This window comes from Physella acuta, unplaced genomic scaffold, assembly GCF_028476545.2.
Source record: "Physella acuta isolate Inbredline_101_S28 unplaced genomic scaffold, ASM2847654v3 ptg000585l, whole genome shotgun sequence".
Taxonomy (NCBI): Eukaryota; Metazoa; Mollusca; class Gastropoda; family Physidae; genus Physella; species Physella acuta.
Window position 1 is genome coordinate 94,204 of NW_026732104.1, and position 14,492 is coordinate 108,695.

The 14,492-nt window shown below is 34.6% G+C and overlaps 1 protein-coding gene across 1 annotated transcript in view; it reads left to right on the forward strand.

The window, feature by feature from the left end:
- The first annotated feature begins 2,862 nt into the window (after positions 1 to 2,862).
- The window catches only part of LOC131947154 (innexin unc-9), a 187,132-nt gene continuing 175,502 nt past the window's right edge, over positions 2,863 to 14,492 (forward strand). Inside the window, exon 1 of the mRNA XM_059308263.1 lies at positions 2,863 to 2,946. Coding sequence (XP_059164246.1) covers positions 2,930 to 2,946 — 17 coding nt within the window. The 5' untranslated portion in view covers positions 2,863 to 2,929. The remainder of the gene's footprint in view (positions 2,947 to 14,492) is intronic.

The following is a 14,492-nucleotide window of genomic DNA, read 5'->3' on the forward strand; positions in this document are numbered from 1 at the left end:
AAAATATCACCAGGAACGTTATTTCTTGTAGCCAGTGTTTCTTCCAGACTTTTTTATCCGGGGGGGGGGGGGGGGGGGGGGGCACTTGAAATTTTCGGGTGTTAGGGGAGGGGGGGGGGGGGTTGAACTATAATTTCCGGGGAGTGGGATAGGGGGGGGACACTATTAACAGTATATATTTTCTATATAAATTTCATTTCGTTGTATAATATATCTCAAACCACAAGACACATGTAACATCAAATCATACCACAAGCCACACAACAAACCACATCACAATCTACACCAAAATCCACACCACATATCAAACCACACCATACAAGCACACCACAAACCACACCACAAACCACACCACAAACCACACCATAAACCACACCAGCTACCACACCACAAACCACACCACAAACCACACCACAAATCACACCACAAACCACACCACAAATTCCTATTTAAAACTATTCAAATGTACATGACGTCATACTCAGATGACACCTTATGACACTCACAACACACCCACATTTAAAATCGCACGAAAATTCAAACTACAAAAGCCACAATATTACGAAGTTTACCAATGCGAAATTAAATTTAAGAAATATAAAAATCAATCACCGACTACCATAACCCTCCCCCACCCACACTTTAAGCATACACATTCACCCCACCTTCAACGCCGCTTGTACACCCCGCCACCCCACAAATCAAACCATTGATTATAAATTAAAACTACCCTCCGCACTTGACTTTCGCTCATCGATTTATATTTATCTAGAGTTATCTCCACATTTAAAACGACACAGTGCTCTCCCCTTGGGGAAAATTCCAAAAAAAAAAAATTACCTTCCATTATGCGAATCTGTCCCACAGATCAAACTGTGTCGTGTGGGGGATTTCATGGTGCCAGAGAGTGATGCCAACACAGGGGTAAACAACTTTCACAGGGTTTTGTATTTATAGCAGCCACTTACATGATCAATATACCAACATTAGCCGCGCCGTTTAAATAATCCATCCTGTACTAGATTCTCTATTGCTTTTGATAAGTCAAGTAAGCTGATCTTCAAAATATGGATTTGACATGTTATATATATATATATATATATATATATATATATATATATATATATATATATATATATATATGTGTGTGTATCTGTATATACACTTACACACACACACACATATATATATATATATATATATATATATATATATATATATATATATAATTCTAAATATATGCATGTGTGTATACGTGCGTGTGTTTGTGTGTGTGATGTGAGCTTGAGGTTTGTGTTTGTTATGATGTTTGAGGGCAAGAATGCCTTTATGTGTTTTTAGTGTGCGTGTAAGAAGAGGCTTATTGTATGTGCGCGAGTGTGTTCGTGTGTACATTTCCTCCCATGGTGCTACTTCCAACCAAGCCTTCCATCTTTCCCAACCTCTCCCCCCCCCTCATGCCCTTCCCCTAAACCTCCCTCGATCCTTTACATTGGATGAATAGGGCCAGAAATTCCTTATAGCTCACACAGCAGACATTAGACAGAATCTTCTGACAAGACTTCTGGATTAGCCAGACCTAGAATTGCCTATCCACCCTACAATCTGCTTTGCATATATCCCAAAAGTCTCTATGCGTCAGCTTCACCCCCACCCCTCACCCAACTTCTAATCAAACCACCACCCATTCCCCCACTTCTGTAAACATTTCACCCCCGTTTAGGTCTATTCGAAAAAGAAAAATATTATATAACTCTATAAATATTAATTTAATTATTTAATAAAACCATTTAATAAGTTTTAGTGTTTATTTTTTTGTAAGCATGTGATCTTGAATGCGAATCAAAAGACCTTGAAAACAAATGCATCTAATTAACATTATCAATAAGGGAGATAATAAATTATAATGTTAACTGTTGTATTTAAAATATGTTTTTCCACATACTTATATTGAAATACTCTGTACAAATGTATACATTGTTTTAGAAAGCCATAGATTCGTTTCTGTCTTTATATTTAGTATTAAGTTAGATTACTTGAATCTGCGTTCTATCAATCACTTTTTTTTAATTATTTCATATACCCCATTTAAATCTTATTTACTTTGTGTAAACAAATATTGGCGAAGTAGGCGAGATTTGTATTACTGTTGTCAAAGTCTTAGTCTCTAAAAAATAGCTTTGCATAAAGATTTAAATTAATTATTGTACTTTTTAAACAGACATTTTAAGGTTATTTTCACTAACATTTAGAAATGGCCTGTTAAATTCTAAAACTTTACAAATTCTGTGTTTCTGAAATTCGCAATGTGGGTTATTTCGCCATCCCCTCAAACTTCAACCTTAAGAAACAGATTAATTTAAAGAGAAGCTGCAATCAATGCAAGGAATTGTCTCCCAACGAAAGGAAAAAAAAAACGACAAGTTAAAAACCGGAAATGGAGAAAGACAAAATAAAAAAATGAAAAGATATAGAACTGATAACGGGAGACAATTTGCATCAATCTGGACAAGTCTAGAGTTCCCTGCCCCTTGTCGAGTTTCCCCGAACTGCGCGGTTATTTCCCTTACCACCGTCTCTTCCCCTGTCTCAACGACACGATATTCATGAGCGGACCCTTCCACGCCACACCCATACCTCCACGCTGAAAATACAATAATAAAAAACTTGGATCTGGAAAAAAAAACCACAACTCTCCGTGAATATGAAACGAAATAATGGTGGGGGGAATATAGAATCAGAAAAACTGGAATAATTCTTACGGGTATGGGACACGTCGCATGGCGCTCAAAAAATAAAACAACCAGTGCCTCACATGGAGTGAGCAGTGAGTGCACGTGCACAGCAGCGATTTGCCAAGAGAGGATTACCATCACCCATCCTTACCATCATAACTGTAACACATCACCAACTGTAACACATCACCATCATGCTGCACCACCATTGGTAAGTCAACCACTTTTTCCTCTACCATTATGTGTTGTTTAGATAAATATTCTTCTCTATATTTGACTTCCTCGTGCATCAACTAATGTCAAACCTTAGCAAATAAAGCGGAAGTCTGTATTTGATGACCGCTTTTGTCTATTATTAGTTTTCATTTTCTTTTCTTTTCTGCTATTTGTGGCAAATTACGATATTCCAGAAACTAAAAGTGCTTAATTTACTAGCGTATTTAATTTTATTCTTGTAATAACAATGAAATTTGGATGAATTACTGGATTTAAAGTAGCAATTTGAATGTATTTTAATCAAACACAAACACGCGTATATATATATATATATATATATATATATATATATATATATATATATATATATATATATATATAGGAACATACATATAGTAGTGGTAGGCCTGTATAATGAGTAAGACTTAATTATATCATGTAAATGTGTGACATGTGATAGATATCTGGGCTCTAGAAAGATATTCAGTGACAATATCAAGTACACCAGCATGACGATAGGATTTATGAGCTAATATCTATTTCCGATCGCATACTAGTAATTAATTATCTCCAAGCTTTAAGAGAAAGGTAGAGACTCGTAGCATACACTTTTTAATCAATGCACATGCCATTTATATGCATAATTCTAGAACAAAACATACTGATCATTACTAGGTGAGTTATAAAGGAGACATTTTAGCTAGCACACTTGTTTACATACCAGTGTAAGTTAGATTTTAGCTAGCTCATCAAGTAAGTTTCTGACGGCTGGTCTTTACTTGGACTATTTTCTGTACCTTTTTCTGTTAATATTGCCATTTCAGTTACAACGCCTGCTTCCACCCCCCTCTACATATTTAACCCTTACACAAACGCAATCACTAGTTACACTGGTATATTGTGTAAATACTAATGCGTTTCCCCGGTTTTTTTTTTTTTACAAATGCATGTTTTCACCCAACAAGCAAATTACTTGTATCTCAATAGCATAATCGTTTCCCAATACAAGTAGAGTTCATCTGTTTCAATGACATCGGCATACAAGAGGTTATTGTGGTGAACATTATGCCAAGCCGCCTAACGTTGATCAGGTACCAATCTGAGCTTAATGGAATCAAGGACGTTATACAGACTCGTGTCTGAGATCCGAACTAGAGTCTTTCGAGTTAGCAGTCTAGCGCTCTACCACTAGACCACATTGTACCCTAATATAAAAATAACAAAACATGCATTGCTTTAACAATAAACCAGTCTCTTAAGCTAACATTTACTTGTAAAAAAATCCCTTAAGCGTAATATGTTTTTGCTGTTAAACTACGATAATACAATTCCTTAGTCTAATCTAACTCTAATCTTAATCTAAACATACCTAACGCAAAGCCTCATTTGTAATATAAGCCAAAATATAACTTACAATAACCCTAACCCCTTAAGTTAATCTAACTCTAAATATTACACATAGCCTAACATTAACGTTACAGTCTAATGCAACAGAAATAATAATGCCTATTAATGGTGGAATCCATCTTAATTAACACACATTGATTACTTCCACCATTCTGTATTTTATAACTGGTCTTCATTTCACTAACTTGAGATCAATACATAATAAAGCAACATTGTAATTGGCTTGCAATCGATGAAGTAATATAATTAATTACATAATTATTTTTTTCTAACTCGACCACCTGGTGATGTGCGCAGTGGTATTTCTATTGTGTTGTTGTTGCATTGTGTGTGTTCTGTTGTGTTGGGTTAATTATTGTGTTGCGTCATATGTTGTGTTATGATATTATTTGTATTATGCTAGGTTATGTCTGTGTTTTGTTGTATCATATGTTGTGCTATAACATTGTTAATATTATGCTGTGTTATGCCATTCGTTTGTGTTATGTTGTGTTGGGTTAATTATTGTGTTGCATCATATGTTGTGTTTTGACATTATTTGTATTATGCATTGTTACGTCCTGTGTTGTTTTGTATCATAGATTATGTAATGCCAATGTTTGTATTATGTTGTGTTATGTTATTGTTTGTATTATGTCGAGTTATGCCATTGTTTGTATTATGTCGTGTTATGTAACTAGTGTGATGTAAATTTACTGTTATGTTTTGTAGTATCATTTGTTGAGTAGTCATTTATTGTGGTATATTACGGCATATTTTTGTTTTATTGTGTTGCCATTGTGTGTGGTATGTTGTGCTATTGTTGTGTTTTGCCATTGATTACGTATGTGAAGATCGTACAGCACTGAAACTTAACTCTGAATATCTTGAGATCAAACACCAACCTCGAGCCCTGAGTACTTTAGTGCTTCCTCTCAGCTCTTCTGGGTATCTCTCACCAAATTTGAGAAATATGGCGACTAGGATTCTGTAGATATGGCCAGGAAAACAGATTAACTCTTATTTAACTGCACCATAGACAGTCAACTCAGGACAGTACTTATTGTATGTGTAGTGACATTGACGTGTTTCGATCGTCCTCAGTGTGTCTAGATTTGCTATCACCATTTCAACAGCCGTGAGGAACAATTCATCGGTAGCTAAACAACATTATTGCAGTACTTAAATTTAAATCAATGGTATAAACACATGTATTAATAGGAGAGTAACACGAAGCCCCAGTCGTTTTAAAAATGGAAGCCTAACAATCGCATAATTGAAGAAAAAATCTAATATTAAACTTTAGTTTCTACATAACCATATATATTTTTTAAAGTAATTAAATCAAGTCATTTATGTTTCCATATGCGTATCCATCAGCTAAAACAATTGATAATGAAACATTGAGTAGCCTCCCTTAATTAGACTCCTTTAATTGTCAAAAAAATAATAATTCAAACGCACTTACATCTAGCAATACTATAACATGATTTCTTACAATTTTAAATAGAACATAGAAAAAATGGTTTTCCTTTTAAATAATTGATTAACCCAATTCATTACTTCTTATTAAATAATTGCAAAACACTCAAAGAAAAAAAAATATTCAAAAACGATCTAATGGGTTGAAGAAATTTGATAATTACAGAACAAATGGTAAAATTTACTTGCTTTCAGACTGTTCTAAAATAGGAAAGCTTTCATCAGTAACACACGATTTAATGAGAACAAAAATATATCGTGACTAGAATTATAAAGGGAAATATTGTTGGGGAAGTAGTGGGTGGTTGCAGTCAACTCAGCAATTGTATATATATATATATATATATATATATATATATATATATATATATATATATAGTACATAGATGTATATATATACATATTATATACATATTATATACATATATATATATATATATATATATATATATATATATATATATATATATATATATATATATATATATATATATATATATATATATATATATTAATACGTTGGATTTAATGTCTGCTCCTCTAGCGGTCACCCACCTTTCATTCCCCTCCTCCTAGGCCTGATCGAATTAGTAGGTACCATCTGTATGAGTGCGGCGTGTAGAGGTCAGAGGTCAGGTTGTTTATACTTTATTATGAACCATGTGGCACCAAAAAACCCGCGCTGCAAACATTCTACCCGGTAATTAAGTCAAGGGGAGGTCATTCAATATTAGCCCCCTGATGGAGAAGACAAATTAATTGCATTATGTTTGATCTCCCTTGATGCCTCTAGAATCACAACAAAAACTAAACAAAAATTCATCTCTGCTATGTAAGGGACACAATCATAAATGTTTTAAGGCAAGGCTTATAACTCTACACACAGTTTACATAAATTACATTTTTATTTTATTTTCTTTCTCATTAAACGTACAGGATAAAACAATTTGTAAAAGAAAAGTTTAACGTACAATAAATAATTGTGGTACTAATTCTTAATTGCATTGATATTTACTTAGATAATGCAAAGAGATTTACTTTTCATTTAAATATTGGAGCCTTTATCCAACTAGAATATATAAAGTAAATTAATAGAATTTATGTCTCTATCTTTTATTACAACGCTTCCGAACTTAACTCTTCAATAATCTTAATTTAGATTTTCTGCACCTTATTGAATGTTTAAAAAATAACTAGATCTAAGTCTATAGTCTATTTATATTATATATTGAGTAGGTTATTTCGTTACAACTGGTTAAAAATACGTACTCTAATTTTAAACCACATTTAATGAGTACACCGTCTACGTTTACCAATAAAATTTCATGATTAAAAGGAGCCATATTAATTCATCTCAAGAGCCGCATGTATCTCCTGAGCAACAGGCCGCAATTCTTGGAACTGGAACAATAATGTAAACCAAACCACGATTCCTATTATTAGAAAAGCTGCACATGCGCATGCGCAAAAAGGTCAGGATCGGTCACAAGACATAGTGTTTTAACAGTGTATGTTTAAGTGTGGAAGCCAACAAACCATTGTAATAAACTTACCGTATGGATGTTCCATATCAACGTTAGGAATCTAATTCTCTGGACAGCATAGAATATTTGCATTGTACTGACATTTTTATTAAAGGAAAAAATTAGGCCTAATACAGATAATAAAAGAAATATATATAATTGTAATAAAAACAATAATAATATAATATATTATTTAATGGTTGTACGAATAACTTTAAAAACAAATAAAAACAAAAATACATAAATAATTGCAGTAATTAATGTAATAATGTCATTATAATAATAGACGTAATATAAATTATTAAAACTCTTAAAATAACAATAATAACAAAAAAATATATTAATAATTGCAATAATAACAGTAATAATTATGATTTTATAATAAAATACGTAATATTAATTACTAAAACATTAAAACTCCTATTATACAAATAACAACAAAATATAAATAATTGTAATAATAATAAAAAAAATAATATATTAATAATAGAAGTTATAGTATTTACTATAACTCTAATAATACGAATAATAACAAAACAATATAAATAATTGTAATAATAATAATGATAACATAGTGATAATAGATGTAACGAGCCGGCCCGCGGCATAACATACGCCGCTATTTAGTTGTTTCTAATTTTCAATAATTCATAATTTGTGAATTCGACAGTACCAACGCTGACACTGAAAATATTTCTTTAAAACACTATAAGTAGCTCGTTAAGGACCATAACCCCCCCCCCCCCCCTTCCTTCCCTCCCCCCTCCTCCCCCCCCCCCCCCCCCCCCTACGTTTAAAATCGTTGGCTCTGCTTGTAAACATTTAGAGTGAACACAGCTCACTAAAACCATGTAGGGGTGGGGAGGTAGGGAGAGCGTTTGCAGCTTGTTTTCTAACGGCTCGAAGAGGAGAATTATATATATAGATATTAATTACTATAACTCTTACAATATAAATACTAACAAAATTGGGTCAGTATGTGAAGTGATCCTGACAGCAGGAGCTGTGGCGGTTTTTTCATGCTTGAGCCGGAGGGTATGGTGTTAACAGCTTCTACGGCTCCAGGCTGTGTTGGCTGGTTTAAAAAATTAAAGAAGGATTTAATACCCACGTGATCAGGGTTGATGTGGGGGGGGGGGGGGTGTTTGGTGTATGATGGGAGTCTGTGTACAACGTGCTATATGGAGTCATGGATGGTGGCGTCAGGAGTCATGTACTGCCGCATGTACGCTGTCATGTGAGAAGTCATCTGTGGAGTCATGTATGAATTAATGATGGGAGTTATGTGTGGAGTCATGTAATAAGATTTATTTATGGAATATTATCTGGAGTCATGTATGGAATCATATTGAGTCACATAAGAAGTCATGTAAGAATTCATGTATAGAGTCATGCATTAAGTCATGTATGAAGTCATGTCCGGAGTTATGCACGGAGTTAATCAGTTATGTCCCTAGTTATACCCAAAGTCGTTACTGGGTTCGAGTCCGGAGTCAGTTACGTAGTCGAGGGTTAAGTTACACATAGAGTTATCACTGGAGTCATTAGCGGCAGTCTGGTGTCCATAGCAACCAGTGACGTAAAATAATACTGTACGACAAGGCAGAATGATATCATGCTTTACTTCAGCTATCACAAAATGCTTCTTTTTCGTCAATTTCTCTATTTAAAAATCGTATTTTTTTTTCTGTTAATTGTTCGTTTTAAATTATTACAGCTGATTCATTGTTAGGAAATCAATTATTTGCCCCCCCCCCCCTCCCTACAATTACACATGGACATAATGAATATTTAAAATCTAGTGGGTTTTTTTAATATTCAGCCGCACAATGTAGTTTTGTTGTTGTTGTAGTTTGTTAACAACACCTCCCCCTCTCCTTGTAACATTTAAGTATTAAATTGAAGGGAACTTTTCTGGGTGTTTTATTGAATTTATTCATTATAATTTTAGGATGGTTCGATAAATGTGCGTTATGGAAGTAAGCGCATTGATAGAGGCCTTTTTTTTACCAAGTTGTTGTTTTGGCGTGGGGTTTTTAACTTGAGTCCATTTGTCGAGGGTTGATTACACAATGAGTGATTTTTTAAACGGGTGGTGTCTACAGGAATTGTGTGAGCTAAGTTTAGCGATACGCTGAAATTTTAAAATGTATAAATTACATGAAGGGGACAGGGGAAGGGAGGGAGAGGGTAAAAGCTTGAACTGCATCGTCGAGCAATATTTAATGGCTCATATGTTTTAATATTGACTGTTCCACCTCATTCCCTTTTAACTTGTATGCAGCGTAAAGTGCAGAAATAACTAGCTGAAACAATTATATCAGTCATAAAAATATAGAACACGCCTTAGAGGAAAACAACAACTATAAGAAAAAAAAATTTCATACTTAGACAACATGCATTTGCCCTGAAGCAAGGCGCCCCGGGCGATGTTAGAGGAATAGCATTACCTCCCTTGTAAATATTCGGTTTCTACCTCCGTCCAACATTACGTCACTATCCTACTTTTCTCTCTCCCCCCACCCCAGCTATTTTATAACACAGTTTATTTATATCTCACATTTGTCTTTCGTGCTTCGTGTACACAACATGTTTCGTTTCATTTTTTTTATCTGGCAAGTGTGTGGTAAACAATGGTGTCTTCATTTGACTGAGATTAATGATAAGCTCTTATAACTGTGGTAGCACCAGTAGGTTGGTCGTAGTGTGGACGTTTGTGGTCACTGACAGGTAGCTTAGAGTTTCAATACTGGTCATTATCAGACTTTGGCTCTGACCATTAAGAACTGGCCATTAGGCTTTGACAATTAGGTTTTGGCCAATAGGTTTTGGCCATCAGGCTTTGGACATCAGGCTTTAGCCATAAGGCTTTGGCCATTAGTTTTTGGCCATCAGACTTTGGCCATCATGCTTTGGCCTTAAGGCTTTGGCCATTAGTTTTTGGCCATCAGACTTTGGCCATCAGGCTTTAGCCATAATGTTTGGCCATAAGGTTTTGGCCATTAGACTTTGATCATTAGGCTTTGACAATCATGCTTTGGCCATCAGACTTTGGCCATCATGTTTTGGCCATCATGTTTTGGCCATTAGACTTTGGCCATCAGACTTTGGTCATCAGGCTTTGGCCATTTATTACTGGCCATTAGGCTGGGATCATCAGGATATTGGATATGCAGCTTAGCAACAAATCACCACCCAATCCCCACACAAACGCTTTTTACTATTTCACAACGTAATTGAAAGAAACCAATAGCTTTTCAAGTATTTCGGTTAATCCAACAACTTTAGCTAGCTACCAATAGAAAATTAGATTTTTTTCAGATGTCAGCGTTAAGTTTTACTTAATACAAAGTTGGTTTTCCAACATACATTTTACTGAATACTCCGTAGTTATATGTTTTATCAAAATTTATGAAAGAGTTCCACTACATACTAAAATAACAAATATAATCTCGATCTTGACCAATGACTATAGCTTGTCAAGAAAGCAAATCCTATTGGGCCCCAATGACATCAAATCTGGCAACACTCTCAACTTCCCTGGCCATCCTTCCGTCAACATTTCCAAACATAAAAAATCTGGCCACACAGATAACCGCTAGCGTCGTGAGTCACAATTATAACAAGTGTCTTGTTTTCTTTTTTTTTCTATGTAAACAATCACGTGACCATCTGTCACGTGCTACTCGTAACTTAGCAACTGGCTGGATATCAAAGGTTGGGTTTAGTGGTTCAGGGTTCGTCTTTAACGAATTAACCTAGTAAACACACACACACACACACACACATACACACACGCAGCGACCGCATACATCAAACATGAAATAAAAATCGCGAGAGGGATATTTTTTTTCCCGACATTGCTGAGATACTTTGTTACTGAGATAGCGCTAATCTCTCATAACACGCAGGAAGGTATGCATTAACATACTTTCACCCGGTTAATAGAATTATATCGGCTTTATATAGACACTCCAACTTGTCTACTTTCATTTTACAAAATGTTCGTGCTTACCTATATATATATATATATATATATATATATATATATATATATATATATATATATATATATATGTGTGTGTGTGTGTGTGTGTGTGTGTGTACGCACTAGCGTACGTATGTGTTCGTATCTGTATAAAAGGACTTGGGGTCATAATGTAGCTTAGTAAAAAATGGATTTTTACTCTTTTAAGAAACTTTTAATTTAAATGCATACTTTGCATTAAATATATATTTTAAAATGAATTTACAAACGTATTTTTTTAAACTTATTTAATTCGCATAAAGTATTTCATTTGCTATGTGTTTTTATGTTATTACGCTTAGTGATTTGCAAAGTTGCTTCGTTTATTTAAAAGAACATTCGCGGAAATTCAATCCAATCCGGTAGTATTGATCTTTCAAAATGAAATCGATAATTTTATTTCTAATGGGAAACAACCACAATAGGACCCTCGAACAAATTACCTCCCCTTGGTTGTCAAATATTGACCATCAAACACGTCGCTTGGTTCTAAGTCCTTTAAAAATTTCACGACCACATCCCAGCTGGCAAACAAAAAGTACCAATATTAACACGGCTGGCCAGGTATTTTTCTATGGCTGAATTCTCAAACCAAACAGCGTGGAGTTTTTAATTTATTATTAACTAAATTACTTGTAGTATTTCGCTGTGAGAGGTAAAACCAAGTTTTTATAAATATTAATTATCCGTGTTCAGCGCGCCACACGAACAGTACACTAAAACTGGATAATCCCGATAGCCACAAAAATTGAAGACTAGATTTAAAAATCGGATTATTTTATAGCCTAACAAAATAGCTCCCCAAAATAAGAATAGGCTGTGTAAAATAAAAATTTAACTTAAAAATTACATGAGATTTTATTATTAAAGTACTTTTTCTTAGATCAAATGCAAAAATCAATAAATACATTAAACACGGATAAGTAATTGGGAAAAAACTGCATGTTTGATAATTGCTTTTCTCTTTGCATGTCTTACAGGAACGTTTGGAACATAAATGTTAATTGTTAATTAGATTTTTTTTCCAATTAACAAATTGCTCTCAATCAGATTCCTGATTATCATTAAATATTAAACATCATTATTTCTTTACATAATTTTTCTCATGAGGACATATGTAGCTTCTTCTATTACTAATCTACAAGTTGAGATATAACGTTATGTTGAAAGAGACTGACAAATAAAGATAGAGGATAATTTCAGGTTATACTATATATATATATATATATATATATATATACATACACACACATATATATATATATATATATATATATATATATATATATATATATATATATATGTATATATATATATATATATATATATATATATATATATATATATATATATATATATATATATATATATATATTGACTTTAATGTCAACATATATAAGACGGGATGATTCGCCGGTCATAATTTAGAGTAGACTTGAGGGCACAATCAATAAATAATCATTTAATTAAATGGATTATATTTTGTTGACATTTATTATAGTGTGTTAAAAATGTGTCTTATTGGGTCCTAATTATTTCTTTTATTGGGCCCTATTATAGAGCCCTAAGCATGTGTCTTGTAATACCATAAGCGTTTGTCTTATAGGGTCCTAAGTATGTGTTTTATTGGGCCCTTAACTTGTGTATTATAGAACCCTAAGCATTTGTCTTGTACTCTCACAAGCGTTTGTCTTACAGGATCCTCAGGGTTTGTCCAATGACTACAGCAAATATAACTTATACCAGCAACTTTTTAAAGTACAATTTTCAGACTGGTGACAAGCACTAGTCTGATAAGACCATACACCCCTACCCACAAATATTTTGCTTTAATAAGAAAACATCAGGTCCCCTTATACCCCACAATGACTTTCCAAAATCCAACTCCAAAAAGATCCCAAAATTGTATGCATACACAACACCCGATTTCCCCCTCCCCCCTCCCCCCCCCCCACATATAATGACCCACTAGCCTCAAGCCCCACCCACACCTCCGCTTCCCGTCGACATATGCCCCACATTATGCTAATATCGATAACTTACAAAAAAATAATGTGTAATTAACTTAAGTGGAAAAAAAATTAATGTATGCAAATGATGGAATGTCGTGCTTACGGAAACAAACTCCCGTCTTTTTCCAGTAATTGCTGAGCGCTTGAGGTCTTTTATTTACATATTGCAGTTCCTTTTTATTTAATAACAGTTCCTAACGAGGTTTATAGTTTCGCTAAACTATACAACACAAACTCGTCAACTTACACATTGTAATTTAATCATACCGGGGTATTGTACAGTGCGGTTTATTTTTTACACTGCCCTCCCACCCCCCTGGGCACGCCCACCGCCCCGCCCCCACAACGAAATTGAAAACTATATAACTTTTGTAGAAATGATACCCACGCCGAAATTAAAAATTATGTAATTTATATAAAAATGATATACCTACGTCAACCGGTGACCGACCATTCCCCGTACCCCCGGAATTTAAATGTGACCCTTTCGGAAATTTCAAGTGCCCCCCTCAGAGAAAAATATATGAAAGAAACCCTGTTGTACATAGATTTTAACCTCTGACCCTTACACAAGTGACCGGTCTAGTTAAGTCTAAATAATTTAATAAAGGCTGTATGGCTTTAGCGTTCAGCGGTCTCTGCCGACCCGAGCAGAAGTCTGTAGGTTCTTGAAACAGAAACGGTTCTGGAAGCAAGTTTGATGCATTGTTTAAGCCCGGTATCACCGTACAGAAGGGGACGGCGTGGTCGGAGGGTAGAGCTCACGGCTGCTCACACGGTAGTCTGGAGATTGAATCCCGGGTTCGAATCTCTAGGACGTCCTTGAGTACACCCAGCTCTGATGGGTACCTGACCCACGTTTGGTAAACCAAGGCGGCTGGCCATAGATCTCACTCTCTGTATACCGTGATCGCTGAATCATATAAACTCTACTTCACCCTTTCCGTGTGTTTTGGGAACGAACGAGACAAAATTATGATGGCGGTGTAGAAAGAAGCATGCTATCAAATTAGATCTGTCCTATGTAAATGTGTCAAGCGGGTGTTGGTCGATGAACAGGTTGAAAATACATGTCCTTCAGATGGTCACGTGATCAATAAGCCGGTACTCA